At 39.9% G+C, this 18,933-nt stretch overlaps 1 protein-coding gene across 3 annotated transcripts in view; it reads left to right on the forward strand.

Annotated features, from left to right (window-relative positions):
* LOC127568496 (L-selectin-like) overlaps positions 1-13,544 on the forward strand; it is a 35,182-nt gene extending 21,638 nt beyond the window's left edge. Inside the window, exons 7-11 of one of the 3 annotated variants that reach the window (XM_052012320.1) lie at positions 521-706; positions 5,896-6,081; positions 7,149-7,262; positions 11,882-11,946; positions 12,696-13,544. In XM_052012320.1, coding sequence (XP_051868280.1) covers positions 521-706; positions 5,896-6,081; positions 7,149-7,262; positions 11,882-11,907 — 512 coding nt within the window. In that variant the 3' untranslated portion in view covers positions 11,908-11,946; positions 12,696-13,544. The remainder of the gene's footprint in view (positions 1-520; positions 707-5,895; positions 6,082-7,148; positions 7,263-11,881; positions 11,947-12,695) is intronic. The other 2 variants (XM_052012319.1, XM_052012321.1) reach the window with 2 other exon arrangements.
* The last annotated feature ends 5,389 nt before the right edge of the window (positions 13,545-18,933 follow it).

The raw sequence follows: 18,933 nt of genomic DNA on the forward strand, positions 1-18,933 counted from the left end.
AAGCATTAAAATGCCTTTTACAGTAGTGAGATATCAAAGTTAAAATGTTCCTCTTATTTACATGGTTTAAGAAAACCCCATCTTCAATAAAATATTGTGTGGGAGACCTAATTTTATGCAAAGTACTGTTTATGTTGTGATGAGTGACACCACTTTTCATTTAGAACTTCTGGACGATCGTAACTTACTGACATTACAACATGTCTGCATGTATGGACAGAATGATTCTCCAATGCAGTCGTGAAGGTCGGGTACAATGTCAAGAGCATTGTGAATGAGGTGTTAAGTTATGGTGTGCCTTGCATCTGCCCACGTTGGAGCAGATGCTAAAATACCCGAGGCAATGAAGTGCAGAGTGTCCTCCAGTTACCCTTTGGTTGTGAGATGTGCAAATACAATATGCTGCAAGTTCGCCCACATAATGAATGTCACTGCACCGTGTGAGGTGCTTTGAGAATTTCTAATTTAACACATTTTGCATTAGTGCAATTATTACTCAATTCTTCACTTTCTGTTTCAGCTGTGAAGTGTGATGTTCCAAAGCTTCCTGCAAATGGCTATCAGAACTGTTCGCATACAGGTGGAAACTTCACTTTCCGCTCAGTTTGTGATTACAGCTGTGCAGAAGGCTTCTCATTGAATGGGTCAGAGAGTCTGCAGTGTAACAGCTCTGGAAGGTGGTCGTCACCCATACCAATTTGTGAAGGTAGCCTTTGTTTAATATGTGTTTCCACAATTCTGCCTCGTTCCACTAGTCATACTGGAATGCAAAAAAGTACTAATTTTGTGTATGTTTTCAGGAATAGTGAGAAAAACACAAAAAAGGCTTCAATTTGTCTTTGAGACATAAAAGACTGCAGATGCTGAAATCTGGAGCAACAATCTACTGGAGGAACTCAGCGGGTTGAGCAGCATCTGTTGGGAGAAAGGAATTGTTGACATTTCAGGTCAAGACCCTGCATCAGGAATTATCTGTCCTGATGCAGGGTCCTGACTGAAACATTGGCAATTCCTTTCCCCCGACAGCTGTTGCTTGACCCGCTGAGTTCCTCCAGCAGGTTGTTTGTTGCTTTCAATTTATCTTCCCTATATTTTGATGTTATTAAGTAAGTGTTTCAAATAACTGCATGATATGATGTTGATGAGTGAGAATCTGTGATGCCAGTCCCTCTGAATAGAGACCAATTAAACAGAGGAACAACATTAGTGGGTTCAGCCTGGGCAACAACAGTAGATTCAAGAATGGTTCTCATCATGTCTGATATTTCAGTTACAATTTATTGGCAGATATACTTTTACATTTATGCTTTGTAATTAATTTTATAATTTGGAGTAGACCAGATTTGTGTGGTAACAATGGAAGTAAAAGTGTTGTTGTTTGCCCTCAACACTCCAATAGTAACATTTTGAGCATGTAAAGCTGAACACAAAAATTCACCGCTGTCAATAATCCAAAGCTCCTTCACAGGCTGTGTTGCTTTCAAATTTCCCCACTGCAATCAAACAGAGACCACTTGTATTGATGTGAATGTAGGCTTTTCACAAGCCATTTCCAATGTAAAGAGCCTTGCAAGTCTAATGCTTAGATACAAAGACTCTGAGTGAGTTTTTAAATGGTGTGCTCATCCATAATGATTGCTTAACCAAGTTTCTGGCCAAAAAAAGGTAATTTTATGTGTATTGTAAATCACTTATATGAATATTTTAGAAAATAATTTATTGAGTTTTAAGTGCTTTGCATTGATTTTACTGTGCTGCAGAGTAAATAGTGAAAATGCAGCCATTCTCTAAATATTGTGCAGTTCAGGAAATTCCATCTGGTACTTGAGGTTATGATAGGTAATTAAGAAGCTAAGACATTTTGTATGTAGACTGCTCAGCGTGCAATTTTCCCCATTGTGCAATGCTTGCATGGAGCATGAGGAACAGATTTCCTAATTTAGAAAATTGCTTGACAACTCAGAAAATCTCATTTTCATACCGCTCCAGTCATTGGAACTGTGACATGTAAAGGACTATTCGCCCACCAGACATTTGCCTGCAGTCTGCTGCAGACATCCCTGGAGGCAGGCTGGGGTGTCAAGAGGCAGCTGCCTATTTCTGCAGTGATACTGGATGAAATGCATTGGCATTTCTCTGCTACTGATTTCTTTGTTGTGAGTGTTTCTGAATTGTTGGTGTTTTTTGTCAAGACCCTGCAAATCGTTTCCCCCCCCCCCCCCCCCCACAGATGTTTCTTGACTAGCTAAGTTCCTCTAGCAGATTGTTGCTTTAAATGCACCTTCAATGTTGCATGATGTTATTATTCAAGTGTTTAAAGTAACTGCAAGATATGACATTGATGAGTGAGAATCTCTGACGTCAGTCCCTTTAAATAATTTAATATAGAATATAAATTCTATATATAAAAGCAATTCTAGAATATAAAAGCAAGGATGTAATGCTGACACTTTATAAGGCATTGGTCAGACCACATGTGGAGTAATGTGAACAGTTTTGGGCCCCCTGTCTAAGGAAGGATGTGCTGGTGTTGTAGAGGGTCCAGAGCAGATTTATGAGAATGATCCCGGAGATGAAAGGATTAACGTATGAGGAGCGTTTGATAGTTCTGGGCCTGTACTCGCTGGAGTTTAGAAGGATGACAGGGGGATCTCATTGAAACCTACCGAATATTGAAAGGCCTGGATAGAGTGGACATGGAGAGGATGTTTCCAATAGTGGGAGAGTCTAGGACCAGAGGACACAGCCTCTGAATAGAAGGATATCCATTTAGAACAGAGATGAGGTGGTAGCCAGAAGGTGGTGAATCTCTGGAATTCATTGCCACAGACGATTGTGGAGGCCAAGTCATTGGGTATATTTAAAGCAGAGGTTGATAGGTTCTTAATTAGTAAGGATGTCAAAGGTTACAGGGAGAAGGCAGGAGAATGGGGTTGAGAGGGAAAAATAAATCAGCCATGAACGAATGGCGGAGCGGACTCAATGAGCTGAATGGCCTAATTCTGCTCCTATGTCTTATGGTTTTATGGTCTTAAATATTGTCATTATTGTCTATCATTAGTAATTGGCAGATAAAATATCCTCTTCTCTCTGCTTTGAAATGGCACTACAATTACCTTATTTTTTTTCTGAGAGCAATCAGGCCCTTATTTCTAATAATTTATGCTGCAGGAACAACCATTTACTTTTACTTGAATTTTTCTTGACTCAGCTAACTCCACTCAGAAGTGGGACTTTTCTGTTCTCAGTGCACAGCCCCACATCACAGCTTTCAGTGGATTTTCAAAAGATCGGGAACAGTATGGTGACGGCTTGCCAATTCATGGCATAGAAAGTATTCAGGTTACCAAAATAATCCTAAAATAAACATAGACAAGGACACAAACTTTTCCAAGTGAAAGAGAATAGGTTGCCTCCTCTGACAACAGGACCAGTGTACATTCCTCCCATTGTTTAGGTGGAGGACTCCTTTTGCATTTATATTGGGCCTCTGTGTTCTGCCAACAAATGGACTTGAAATTCTTAGCGCCTCCCCAACAGTCCCTTTTTCATTTTGGTCATGTGTCAGGGATTCACATGGGCCGATGGGAATGTTACATTTTTCCAAGTGAGCCTTGGAAACATCTTTGAAATACTTCCCTTGTACATCCAGTAATCTCTTACTGTTACAGTGCTCGGTGTAGAGTGCCCATTTTGGGGATCGGCTGTTAGGCAATCAAAAATATGACCCACCCACTAGAGGTAACTGAGTGCAACTAGAGCTTTGAGGGTGAACTTCTTGCCCTGGGAGAGGTCAAAAATGTTTGTTCCCTTCTCCTGCCAGTGCATTTAGTGGATTTTGCAGAGGGAGGGTTAGTAGTATTTCTCCGGGGCTTTGTGCTGCCTGTGTATGTCATCTCATTCTCAGATGTATACAAGAGCACAAGGATCACTGCTGCCTGGTAAACCATGAGCTTTGTACCAGGTTTGGGGACTTGATCTTCAAGCGTTCTTTTCCTCAGACAGCTACCTTTCCTGAAAGATGACTCTTGAGATATGGCAGGTGGCCCATCTTTTCCAGAATCTCATCGTGAAAACTTAATTACTGGGGTTGTCTCCAGGGGTGAGTAGTAGAGGACATGGCAAAAATGATTTGGAGCTTGGCTTCAGACCATGTGCATACACAGGTTTTGTCTTCATACTGCAACACGGTGCCTGAGGTTGGGGTAACCTTGGTTCTGGAGTGGAGGTGACATAGGTTGAACAGTTTTCCATTGTTCTGTAGATTAGTTCAACTTGAATTGGAAGCTTGTTAGAGGTGAATCACAGTATTGCAGTGAGAAAAGTTGAGGAAAGTCATGATGGACGTGGTGGGCTAAAGGGCCTGTTTCTGTGCTATATCAGCTATGACTTTAAAGTATCGGGCTGATGACACAGCCCTGCATGACATCAATCTGCATTGACATTGAGTTCTGTTGTGAATCTTTGATTATGACCACAGCCTGGATGCTATCATGTGGCAGACATTGGATGGAAATTAATTTCTGCAGGTGGCCAAACTTTTGACAGCTGCACCATCATCACTCTCAGTTGATCGAGTGAGATAAAGAAAGACATGCCTAAGAATTGATGTTATCTCTGTATTTGTCTTGTGGTGAAGGTTGTGTCCATTGTGCCACTGGATGGAGGTAATCCACACTGTGTAGCTCTTAAGCCACTGAGAAGTGGTGGTTGAGGAGGACCCTGGCAATGACATTCTCTGTGGCAGACAGCAGGGAGACCTTTCTGTAATCACCACAGCTGGATTTGAACTTTTTTTATTAATTTTATTTACAGAGTGGTAACAAGCCCTTCCGGCCCAACGAGTCCCTGCCGCCCATTTTAAACCCATATTAACCTACCCGTACGTCTTTGGAATGTGGGAGGAAACCGGAGCACCCGGAGCAAACCCGCGCAGACATGGGAGAACGTACAAACTCCTTACAGACAGCGATGGGAGTCGAACCCTGATCGCTGGTGCTGTAATAGCGTCGCACTAACCGCTATGCTACCGTGCCGCCCTTCAAGTTGATCATGATTACACTGCCTCTAGGGTCCCCTGGCATGTTGTCACCTTCACAGATGTGGGAGATGAAAATATGTGTTGATATAACTCAGGGAGAAACAATCTGAGGTTCCTGACCAGGAGTGTCCCAGCTATTTTTGTTTATTTTGATAGATTTTCTCTTTGGCTATTTGGGGATCAGGAGAATCATCAGTCTTACTGGGTTTTTTTATTCATTAAACATGTCATTAAGTGCGTTCATACATTTCTACTTTTTTAATTATTTAAGTCTCGTTTGACTGTTTTTAAATGTCCCTGAGTGTCATTACAAAGTGTGAAAAACGGTAATTACAAGGCATTAAAACAGCCTATGACAGCAGTGAGTTGTCAAACTTAAGATGTTCCTCATTAACATAGTTTAAGAAAACCCCATCTTCTACAAAATATTGTGTTAATATATGGGAAACCTAATTTTATGCAAACTAGTGTTTAAGTTATGATGAGTGATACCACTTTTCATTGCAGAGCTTGGGGATGATGGTATCTCACTGACACCACAGCATGAATGCATGCATGGACCAGAATGATTCTCCAATGCAGTCATGAAGATCGGGTACATGTCAAGAATGAGATGTTAGGTTATGGTTTGCCTTGCATCTGCCCATGTTGGAGCAGATGCTAAAATATCCGAGGCAATGATGTGCAGAGTGTCCTCCAGTTACCCTTTGGTTGTGAGATGTGCAAATACAATATGCTGCAGGTTCGCCCACATAATGAGTGTCACTGCACCGTGTGCGGTGCTTTGAGAATTTCTAATTTAACACATTTTTCATTAGTGCAATCATTATTCAATTCTTCACTTTCTGTTTCAGCTGTGAAGTGTGATGTTCCAAAGCTTCCTGCAAATGGCTATCAGAACTGTTCGCATACAGGTGGAAACTTCACTTTCCGCTCAGTTTGTGATTACAGCTGTGCAGAAGGCTTCTCATTGAATGGGTCAGAGAGTCTGCAGTGTAACAGCTCTGGAAGGTGGTCGTCACCCATACCAACTTGTGAAGGTAGCCTTTGTTTAATATGTGTTTCCACAATTCTGCCTCGTTCCACTAGGAGTGTTGAGTCATACTGGAATGCAGAAAAGTACTGATTTTGAGCACATATTTTCAGGAATAGTGTGAAAAACAAGAGACTGCAGATGCTGAAAGCTGAAGCGACAGACAGTCTATTGCAGTAACTCAGAGGGTTGAGCAACACCTGTTTGGAGAAAGACATTGTCGACGTTTTTGTACAAGACCCTGCATCAGGAATTATCTGTCCTGACGCAGGGTCCCGAACCGGAACATCGGCAAATGCTTTCCCTCAGCAGCTGTTGCTTGACCCGCTGAGTTCCTCCAGCAGATTGTTTGTTACCTTCAATTTGCCTTCACTGTTTCTTGATGTTATTAAGCAAGTGTTTCAAATAACTGCACAATATGACATTGATGAGTGAGAATCTGTGATGCCAGTCCCTTTAAATATTATCATTATTGTGTATTATTAGTAATTGACAGAAAATATGTCCTCCTCCTTCTGCTTTGGAACTGCACTGTAGAACATAGAACAGTATAGGACAGGAACAGGCCCTTCAGCCCACAATGTCTGCTCCAAACAAGGTGCTGAATTAAACTAATTCTCTACTATCTGTACATGATCCATGTTGCTCCGTTCCCTGCGTATTCATGTGATATCTGATAGCTTCTTAAACGCCTCTATCATATCTGCCTCCACCCACCACCCCTGGCAGTGCAATCCAGGTACCCATCACTCTCTGTGCAAAAAAAAAACTTGCTCCACACATCTCCTTTAAACTATCCCCCTCTCAACTTAAATGCATGTCCTCTTGTACTTGCCACTTCTACCCTGGGAGAAAGGTTCTGACTGTCTACCCAAATTATCTATTACCTTTTTTGTCTGACTGTAATCAGGCCTTTATTTCGAATAATTTATGCTGCAGGAGCAACCATTTAACTTAACTTGAATTTTTCTTGACTCAGCTGACTCCAGTCATAAGTGAGACTTTCTGCTCTGTCTGCACAGCTCCACTTCACAGCTTTCAGCATCACATTTATATCTCTTTATCTTGTTTTAGGTCCCCAGCAAACTCAATATGAAACCAAGGTGGCCATCGGCACTGGTAGTGCTTCAGCATTTTTATTTTTGCTGCCTTTTGTTGGGTATTTGATCAGACAGTATCGAAAGAAAGGTAAGGCTCCTAAATTGTCACTTTTCTGCTCTTTATTGAGCTAACAACATATGGCATCTTCAGTTTGTTCTGAGGATATTAATCTAACTAGGAGAGTACAAATAACTATCTATTTTCAGGAGCAAACTGGGCCATGTTTCAGTGCTTTATAACTGGTGTAACCCAGTCAAACAGCTGTTTTGCTGTTAGAACCTGCTGTTTATTAGACTCCCATGTGCCTTAGAGGGGATTTGTAGAGTAAGTTGTTGCCAGCAGGTCCAAATACACCAGTACCCTGTGCAGGGCACCTGGGACCTATGTGAACATGTCATGCAACTGTGTAACTATTGAACTGAAGAATCTGTACTGGGATGCACAGAGTCAGACCCAGGCGACACAATACTAAGTTCAATGTCAAATCAGGTACAGGAAACAAAAGTAATAGGGGAAAGAAAGTTTTGAATGAGAGAGAGGGAGATGTTAAACACAAAACAGTTTAAAGACAAAATGTATTGAATTATTGCATTTGCCTTCAATCTCCAACAATATTTGGCTGAAGTATTGAGATCCGTCTTGTAAGAGTTTATTTTAGGTTCAGACAGGTTGTTTGCAATTTTTTAAAAATTAGAACATGTTAAATATCTTCTTAGTTTGGAATGGCCAACCCATCTCAGTTATAAACTTAGACCATATCCACTGTGTTAGGACAGTAACTTCAAGTGGTCTATCAAATCTAAAGGAGAAACCAGGAAACCAGGCATCATTTATGAAAAGCTTATGAAATAACTGTGCTTCTTGGGCAGCAACTTCTGGAGTTTTTCTTTAAACTGCCTAATTCCACTCACCAGAAGTTACTGTCCAAATTGAACTTAGACAACAATGAGCCATTCTTTTTGGAACTGTTAGGTGAGGATTTCAGGGAGAAAACAAATAAAACATGCAGGAATCTGAAATAAAAACAGAAAATGCTGAAAGAACTCAGCCAGTCAAGCAGCATCTGTGGAAAGAGAAATCAGTTAACGTTTCACGTCAGGGACCCTTCCTTGGAACTGGGGGAAGAATGGACAGGTGTCAGTTTTCAAAGCAGAACTGGGGAGAGGAGTTAGGTATAAGACAAAAGACCATAAGGAAATTGGCAGGAGCACTGACCGTCAGGGAGTCACTTTATAGAAATGAGGTGAGAAATGGACATAAGAGGAACAATGGGAAATAACAAGAGAGCAGTTTACCTGAAATTGGAAAATTCACTGTTCATTCCAGAAGGCTACAAAGTGTCCAGACAGAAGATAAGATACTGTTCCTCTACTTTATGTTGGGTCTGACTATGGCTGTGGAGGAGGCCACAGACAGACAGGTCAGGTTAGGAGTGAGATGGAGAATTAAAGTGGGATGCAACAGGAAGCTCAGGATCAGCCCTGTGGACTGAGCACCCTGTGGTCCCGAGGATTTTATGCATGGCACCTCTGGTAAAATTGCACTCTCCAGTACATGTAAATGTTCATCCAAGTTAATTAGACCAAGTATTAGCACCCAAACTCATTTCTTATCTTAGCATTGGTTTGCTCTTTTTCTTCTGTAACTATGGTGGCTAGTTCCTGTGCAAAATTGATGTTATTCAAATTTATTTCAGTTAACTTACTTTTATGAGTGGAATCCTGGAGATATTTTCTTTATTTATTCAATTATGCACTGAAGATTTCACTGGCAAGGCCAGCATTTATTACCGATCTCTAATGGTCCTTGAGAAGGTGATGGCGAGCCACTTTCTTGAATGGCTGCAGTCATTCTGATGAAGATATTTCCACAGTGCTGTTGGATAGGAAGTTGTCAAGATTTAAACCCAATGACAAGTCAGACTTAGGGGAAATATTCCCATGTACCTGCTGTTCTTGTTCTTCTTGGTGCAAGAGGTCATAAAACTGAGTGGTGTTGTTGCAGTAGCCATGATCAGTAATTGCAGTATATCTTCTAATGGTGCAGCCTGCGGCTCTGTTGGGTGGAGTAAATGCTTAGTGTGGTGTAATGTGTGCTAATCAAATGGGTAGTTTTGTCCTGGATGGTATCCAGCTTCTGGAGTGTTGATGGAGTTGTGCTAATCCAGACAAAGGGAGAGTGTTTCATCACACTCCTGATATGACTTTTATAGTCAGTGGAAAGATTTCAGGGTGCCATGATACTGAGCCTCTGTATTCTTGCAGAAACAATATTTATGTGATTGGTCTATTTCGGTGTCTGGTCAGTAGTGAACCCCAGGATGTTGATAGTGGAATCCAGAAGATATTAATGTTAATGACTGTTAAGGGTAGGTGGTTAGAGTTTCTCTTACTGAAAATGATTATTGTTTGGTACTTGTGCAATGCAAATATGGCTTACAAATTTTTCAGCCCATATCTGAATGTTGTCCAGGTTTTGCTGCATGCAGGCAAGGGCTGTTTCATTTGCTGGGAAGTTGAAAATTGGATTGAACATTGTACAATGATAGGTGAACATCCTCACTTCTGAACTTAGTGCATGGTATAAAAACAGACAGTGGAGAGTTTTCCTCTTAAATCCCATTGACTTAAATTTTGCCAGGGTTCCTTGAGTCACACTAGACCAGATGTGCCATGATGTCAAGGACAGTAACTCTTTTCTCACCTCTGGAATTCAGCTCTTTTGTTATGTTTGGACCAAGGTTGCAATGAGGTCTGGGAGTGAGCGGGCCTGGCAAAGCCTAAACTGAGCAACAGTGAACAATTATTGCTGATTAGGAATCTATAAGCATCAATATTTATGATTAAAACTGTATTTATACAGCACTGTAACAGGCCCTTCTGGCCCAACGAGCCCGCACTGCCCAATTACACCCATGTTAATCTACTAACCCGTATGTCTTTGGCATGTGGGAGGAAACCCACACAGTCATGGGGAGAACGTACAAACTTCCTACAGACAGTGGCAGGAATTGAACACCGATCGCTGGTGCTGTAATAGTGTTACGCTAACCACTATGTTACCATGCTGCCAGTCTATTGGATGTCCAGTCTAGAACGGAGCTTGATAGTTAAAAAGATAATGATGAATTAATGAATATAGTGAGTTCAATCCTGACCCTTAATATCACGTTGATCTCATGTTCTAGAATGCAACAAGTAAAATAGAAATAATTTCATGGACAGGTTCCTTGATCTTTATTTATTTTGTAAAAATTAAAGGAGAAGCATGGCATAACCTTTCTTTAGGACTTTAACTACTTGAAAGGCAAGATACTGTGAAGTATACAGATAAGGTCCAAGCTTCACCTGCCCAATGTCCGTTTTTGCAATTGCTTATTTGTTTATAATGGAACCAGGATTATCTACCATAATAAATGAGTTCCCAACTGACCCACAGTGAAAATGAGAAATTGATAGGAAGTCCCTAAACTTTGGTTCTCATAACCTTAAATGTTAATTGTTATTTTGCTCTCCACTTGTTAACCTACTGAGTATTACCAACATTTTCTGTTTTAATCCCTGAATTTTAGTCTTGGATTTATAGTAATGGCCTTGGTTGTGCAAGTACAAATAAAAGTCTTACAAATAACAGGAATTGAAATAAATTTTATACAAGCTTCAGCTAAATGTCAACAGATGGGGTTTAGCCAGATGTGCAGTGTCTTGTGCAGGACTTTTTATAGTGAAAACTCTGGCAAATATTGGGATTCAAACTGGAAGTTCAACTGTAAATGAATTGTTACACCCTTTGACTAATAAATTCTAACATCTAAAATTAAAAATCAAATAATGCAATAGAAGCAGTATTGAAAATTGACTGACTGTAGTCTGTCAATCTGATGATCTGAGTTGATAACAGTCATTTATATGATACTTTACTGGTCACAAACAGTAGTTGATAGTTTTAAACATTGTTCATTTTACATACGGCATGCTGCAACAAAACAACTGATGGCACGATTAGTTCTCATGAGCAAGGCTGCAATGTTTTATGATGATGACTGTGCTGATATCTGTGTTTTTAATTGGATCCTAACTTCCCTTATCACAATACTGCAGAGATATATTTAACTAAGCATCAGATACCTGATGTGAAGGATCTCACAACAATATTGATTGAAGCCTGTGCAAAAGATTCAGATCTATCAGAGTGAGCAATTTGAAATGTATTTCCCAAACTCAGCAATTCAGTTATCATTCTGCTGAGATGTAATTGGTTTATTATTGTCACATGTACCGAGATACAGTGAAAAACTTTGTTTTGCATGCCATCCAAACAGATCATTTCAAAACATAAGTACATTGAGGTAGAATGCAGAATATAGTGTTACAGTTACAGAGGAAGTACAGTGCAGGTAAACAATAAGGTGCAAAGGCCATGATGAGGTAGATTGTGAGGTCAAGAGTTCATCTTTATCATACAAGAGGTCTGTTGAAGAGTCTCATAACAGCGGGATAGAAGCTGTGGTTGAACCTGGTGGTTTCAAGCTTTTGTATGGAATAGAAGTGGGGAGAAGAGAGAATGACTGGGGGTGAGAGGGTTTTTTGATTACATTGGCTGTTTTCCCGAGGCAGTGAGAAGTGTAGACAAAGTCAATGGAGGGAGGCTGTTTTTGTGGTGTTTATAAATAATAATACACATTTATTTCTGCTTTTGCTTTCTAGCAATGAATGAACGTTTGTCACTGTAAGGTAATGAATCGTCTGTATATCTCCACTTAAAAAGCCTGGTGAATAACTGTTTGCATTTTATTTATATTGCCATCCCCCTACTTACTTACACTTTGTATTATTATCTTGACCCTTAACTCTGTTAAAAGAAAGAAACGTTTGGGCCAATCACATTCAGCAGTTTTATGGTATTTTTGCTACACTTAATGTTTCCCTATACTGGCTTGAGAACTGGTTTCTTTATACCCTGTGTGATTGGTTGGCATTGCCATTTAGTCATACTGTACTGTTGTACCATGGCACCAAAAGAAAGCTGGGAAATTCACACCTGCCTTGGCTGGCTATGGTTCGTGGCATTCAACACACCACTTCTTTAGATCAATATCTAAGAACTTCTTCAAAGCAGAAACCCTTTTTTAAGGCCAAAATGATTAACCCTGGAGACACCGCCCTGGAAAGACATGCTCTCCTCTGAACCCGTAGCACTTTGTTACATTATTAACTTTGTTAAAGAATTCTTAATTTTAACATCAAACACAGTGGAACACTATAAAAGGAAAGGACTCTTCTGTGATCGGTTGAGAAATATATCTTGGAAAGAGTACAATTTGATTTTCTTATTAATGCAATTTTTCTTAAAATTTTACAATGGAGAACCATAAATAATTATAGATATAGCAAAGCAACAACTAACTGACACCCTTGTTAGATGACAGTTACTGAGGTCTACTCCACAAATTTAAGTATTATGTTTAAAGTGCTTTGGTGAAATAATAACAATTTATCAAATTTGCTTCCTTAATTGCAGATCACAAAGAAAGCAGACAAGGCTCAACCAGACAAAAAGTGGAAAGCTTGAGATGTTTCTTCTTCACAAACAGTCTGAGGCTTCTTGCTACAATGATTGCCTGAATAAAACAAATGGATTAAGTATTAAAATACCAAATAATGTTATCATTTAAAGCTATGAACAAAGATTATGTTTAAGTCTGAAGTTGCAACATTCAAAGTTTCCAATGGTAGTTGGAAGGAGACACCAATGTTTATATCTCCTGCTCTTAATTATTAAGAATCAGTCTTGTAGATGCTATTTTAAATGCATAAAATATTGGTACAATTAATTTCCTTGTTTTATTAATTTGCTTTCTTGGTTGATGTGTAAAAATGAAACTGCGTTTGTACACCTAAAATATTAACTTCCATTTATATAATGCCTCAAATGTAGTAAATCTTTGAATCTGGTGAGAAAAAGATGACATAAAGAAAAAATTGTTCTTTTTCCAAGATGTATGTCTCAACAGACCACAGCAAAACTCATTCATTTCAAAGAGTTTCTCTGTGATTAATGTTAAAATTAAGAATTCTTTAATAATGTTATTAATGTGACTGAATGCTCAAAGATTGCAGTTTAAATACACATACAGCTGAGCAGAGAGAACAAGCTTCAATTCCTATTCTGTAATGGGATTACTAATCTCTGCTGAGGTATGATGCTGAAAGGTACCTGAACACCAGTATGCAGGAGAGAAGAAATAAGCAAATATCACCTCCAATGTAATATCTAGTGATCTCTGGTGAGAAGTGTTTGTGACAGGATTGGGAGAACACTGACAAGGAAAAAAGGGTAGAAAAAAGAGAGATAGGCTAGGAAAGGGAAGAAAAGAAAAGGCATTGTGGGGGGGAGGGGTGTGTGGAGGGGGCGGTTTGAGGGGATTACTTATGTACTTCATGTTGAAACACTTTATGTAATCCCCTCAACCTCCCCCCAATACCTCCCAACCATGCCTCTTCTTTACTTCCTAGCCTCCCTCTCTTTTTTACTACCTTTTTTACCTCCTTACCTTTGACCCATCCTCCGATGGATCTGCTCTCCCCTCATCCCCCGCACCTGCCTATCGCTATCTCTTACCTGCATCCACCTATCACCACCCTCTGCCCACCCTGCCTCCCCTCTTTTGTCCACCTATCACTGCTCTGCTTTTCCCTCATATATATTGGGCTTCCCCTTTACCTACCTTCAGTTCTGAAGAAGGGTCCTGACCCAAAACATTGACCTCCTATGTTACAGACTCAGTGAAAGTCCCTTTAAGATAGAGAGTGTGTGTGTATGTGTGTGTGGGGCGTGCTTACGTCAATAGAAGATAAAGGACGTAATGACGTTGTTGAAGAAGTTAGAAGAAGAAGAAAGAAGGAGAGAGAGAGAGAGAAGGGAGAGAGACACCAGCCTGCTTGTTTTCTCTATTGATGGATGAGAAACAATAACTGTGTTTGCTACTGAAATCCATGTATAGAAGTTGGAAGTAATCCAGTGGAGTTCACTTTGTTGCTGACCTGTAGAAGGAAACAGGTATTTGTGTGTTGACGACCACGACTCGGATGCTTTTCGGGGTGAGGAAGTCACTACCGAGTAAACACTGGAGTGTCGTTTGGGTTCCATCGTGGAACATTCGGATTTCGTATGTACTCTCTCTATGTTTTTCTACATCTACGTCTTATCTTCTGACAATGGTGGTTGTTGAAGAAGCCCTTGCTCATGTTTCACTTATGGCTTGCGGAACTGAACTTTAAGAACCATTCCGGATCTTGGAGTCTGGGACTTTGTCACACACACACACAAAGAGTTTAGTTTTGGGGTTAACGTTCAAGGTTTAACATTTTTGAATTCTAACATACTAACATTTTTACTTTTATTTTATGTATTATCATAAGTAGTGATTAATAAAACAGTTGTTAACTGAATCATGACTCAGTGTGTTTCTTTTGTTGCTGGTTCATGACAAAATTGGGGGCTAGTCCGGGATAGTTCCCAAGGTTAACGAGATTCGTCCGGGATCCAATCCAAAGATTAACGAGTGTCGTCTGGGATAGTTCCCCAGATTGACGAGATTTGTTCGGGATTCAATCCAAAGATTTTTGAGGGAAGTCTGATAAATTCTTTTTAATTGGCTTGTGTGTGTGGAAACCAGCAGCAATGGATATTAAGGCATTTTTGGAGTCACCAACCCAAAAGGGATTGGAGGTGGCGAAAAAGGATGATCTGATAAAGATTGCTACAAAGTTAAACCTTACAGAAGTAAAGCAGTCTATGAGAAAGGCAGATATTCAGAGACTGATAGCTGGCCATTATGTGGAAAAGAAGGTGTTTGAGAAGGAAGTGTTAAAACAGTTTCCTGGCAGTGAAATAGCAATTTCTGAGGCACAGGTGCAGCTGGCAAAGATAGAGGCTGAACGAGAACAAAGGAAATTAGAAGCTGAACGAGAGCAAACCCAGTTAAAGATAGAGACTGAACGAGAACAAAGGAAATTAGAAGTTGAACGAGAGCAAACCCAGTTAAAGATAGAGGCTGAACGAGAACAAAATAAATTAGAGGCCGAACAAAAGCTAACTCAGATGAAGTTAGAGGCTGAACGGGAACGGGAACTAATTCGGTTAAAGTTTGAGGCAGAGGAGAAGGAAAAACAGAGGCAGCATGAGTTACAAATGAAGCGTAGGAGTTCGGAATCTGATTCTGATGATGGTTTTTCAGCCAGCAGGGAGGTTCGATTAGTCCCTCCTTTTGAGGAAGATCAGGTTGATCAGTATTTCCAACATTTTGAAAAGGTTGCTGTGAGTTCAAACTGGCCAAGGAAAGGATGGGCTCTTATGGTACAGAGTGTGATTAAAGGTAAAGCTCAAAAAGCTTATTCTGCTTTGTCTGCTGAGGATGCAGCTGATTATACCAAGGTAAAACAAGCTATATTGAAGGCCTATGAATTGGTACCTGAAGCTTATAGACAAAAATTTAGAGACTTGAGGAAATCTGCAGATCAGACTTATATGGAATTTGCCAATGGAAAGAGAATATGTTTTGAACGATGGTACATGGCTAAAAATGTAGATGGGGATTTTGATAAATTGAAAGAATTGATATTAGTGGAAGACTTTAAAAGATGTGTTCCAGCTGAATTAACAACATATTTAAATGAAAAGGCAGTGGAAACTTTACAACTGCTAGGTTGGCAGATGTTTATGCTTTAACCCATAAATCCAAATGGGGACAACCTAAAACCTTTCAAAAGAGTTACAAAGACAATCCAGGTAAACCGGAGATTCAATTGGGAGGTAATCAAAAAGGGAAAGATGAAAAGAAGCCAGGGCTGGAGAAACCTGTTGAGCGTACTTGTTATTACTGTAGGAAACCTGGCCATGCGATATCTAAATGTGCCCTTTTGATGAAAAGGAAGGAAGCTGTGCCCAATGCTTGCTTTCAGGCAATTAAAAATCAAAAAGCTTTAGGGGATGCTGTTAAAGATCAGTCCTTGCAAGAGGGAAAAGCGGAAAAGTTGGAGGAGGTGAGAAAGGAATTCCGTTCTTATGTATCAGAGGGTTTTGTTTCACTGAATGATGAGTCACCCCAGGTGCCAGTGAAAATTCTTAGAGATACTGGGGCTAGTCAATCTCTCTTGCTGGACAGTGTTTTAAATTTTAGTGAAGAAAGTGACACTGGTGAGGTAAATCTAGTGCAAGGCGTTACAGATGACACCATGTCTGTCCCTTTACACAGGGTGATATTAAAGTCAAAGTTCGTAGAAGGACCAGTCGAGATAGGGATAAGACCTAGGTTGCCAGTGGAAGGAGTTTCTTTGTTATTGGGAAATGACCTTGCAGATGGAGAAATTGTTCCTGTGGTACGGTTAACGACCAAACCAAGGATTGATGAGTCTGAGAATGATCCAGATGTTTACCCATCATGTGCGGTGACTCGAGCTAGAGCTAGAGAATTAGCCAAGACAAACAGTCCGGTGCAGTCTGATGTGGTTCCTTGTGACAGTCCTAAACAGGAAGAAAATTATGATGCCTTATCTGAGACTTTTCTGTCTTCACTGGAGGATCAACATCCTTATAGTGAGCCTGAATTTAAAGATTTGTCTTTGTCGAGGAAGGATTTTATGGTGGAACAGACAAAGGACCCTGAGTTGACAGAATTGAAAGAAAAAGCACTCTCATGTGAGGAGATTGAGAAAGTGCCAAGTGGATACTATGTCAAAAATGGAGTGTTAATGAGGAAATGGAGATCTCCCCATGTCCAAAAATTTAAAACTCGGTTGAAGAGAGTCTGCCAGCTAGCGAGAGAAAATTTGAAAACCAGCCAGATAAGAATGAAGACATATTTTGATAGATGTGCTCGGCCTAGGACATTTGCAGTGGGGCAAAAGGTGTTGGTATTTTTCCCTAGCCAAAATAATCCCTTACATTCTCGTTTTTCTGGACCCTATGTTATTGAATCTCGAGTGACTGATCTAACATATATAATCAAAACACCAGATAGACGCAAGAAAACACAACTCTGTCATGTAAACATGCTAAAACCTTATTATGAGAGGGATTCAGTTGTGGCCTTGGTGGATGATGTAAAGGTTGTTTCTAGAATGCCTGATGTTGATGTTGAGGAAGGCCAATTTAGACCAAATATTGTTCCATCGAAACTAAAAAACCAAAATATCATGGAGAACCTTGAAACGAAGTTGGACCATTTACAAGTTTCACAAAAACAACAGATGAGAGAATTAATTTTAAAATTTAAAAATCTGTTCCCAGACGTTCCAAACAGAACATCAATAATTACCCATGATGTTGATGTTGGGGATGCAAAACCAATCAAACAACACCCATATCGAATGAATGTGGAAAAAAGTAAACTTGTTGATCAGGAGATAAAATACATGATATTATTAGACATTCTACTTCAAATTGGAGTTTGCCCTGTGTTATTGTACCTAAACCTGATGGAACTGTTAGATTTTGCACAGATTACAGGAAAGTGAATGCTGTAACAAAGTCAGATGCTTACCCTATTCCTAGGGTGGATGATTGCATAGATAGAGTGGGAAAGGCAAAATTTCTTACAAAGATTGACCTATTAAAAGGGTACTGGTGTGTTCCATTAACAGATAGAGGAAGGGAGATTTCAGCCTTTGTAACCCCTTCTGGATTGTATGAATACAATGTTTTGCCATTTGGAATGAAAAATGCTCCGGCAACATTTCAAAGAATGATTAATTCAGTGATTCATGGGTTAAAACATACAGATGCCTACATTGACGACTTAGTGACTGGGAATGATGCTTGGGAAGATCACATCTCTGCGTTAGAAAGGTTGTTTGAAAGACTTTCCAAGGCTAACCTTACAGTTAACTTGGCTAAAAGTGAATTTGGCCATGCCACTGTGACGTATCTTGGTTATGTTGTAGGTCAAGGCAAGCAAGCTCCTGTTCAGGCAAAAGTTCAAGCAATATCTGAGTTCCCTATTCCCACAGGTACGAGGACTGTTAGAAGATTTTTGGGAATGGTTGGATATTACCGAAAATTTTGTAAAAATTTTGCTGATATTGCTCTTCCCCTAACTAATCTTCTGAAGAAGGGAGTAAAGTTTGTTTGGACAGATTCTTGTCAAGAAGCATTTGAGAAGCTGAAAGCCATTTTATGCTACCATCCTGTGCTCAAAACACCTGACTTTGAAAAGCCATTTTCATTAGCAGTAGATGCCAGTGATGAAGCTGCAGGAGCTGTGTTGTTGCAGAAGGGTGACCTTGATGATATTGACCATCCTGTAGCTTACTTTTCAAAGAAATTTAATGAGCATCAAAAGAATTATTCCACCATAGAGAAAGAATTACTGTCGCTTGTTTTAGCCTTGCAACATTTCAGTGTATATGTTTGCACCGCTCAGAAACCATTGACTGTATATACAGATCATAACCCATTGGTGTTTCTGAGCCGAGTCAAAAACAAGAACAGAAGGCTGTTAAACTGGAGTTTAATTTTGCAAGAGTTTGATCTCATGATAACTCAGATTAAAGGCAAAGATAATGTGATTGCTGATTGTCTTTCCCGATGTTAAATGTATGTTCCCGATGTATCTGTACTAATCTGATAGTCTGTAGTTGTGTAGCATGATAATTATTAACATTACTAACTGTATGCGCGGTTAAATTTTTCTTGGGGAAAATTTTTTTTTAGGTGGGAGGTGTTACAGACTCAGTGAAAGTCCCTTTAAGATAGAGAG

The sequence above is a fragment of the Pristis pectinata genome, chromosome 3, assembly GCF_009764475.1.
Source record: "Pristis pectinata isolate sPriPec2 chromosome 3, sPriPec2.1.pri, whole genome shotgun sequence".
Taxonomy (NCBI): Eukaryota; Metazoa; Chordata; class Chondrichthyes; order Rhinopristiformes; family Pristidae; genus Pristis; species Pristis pectinata.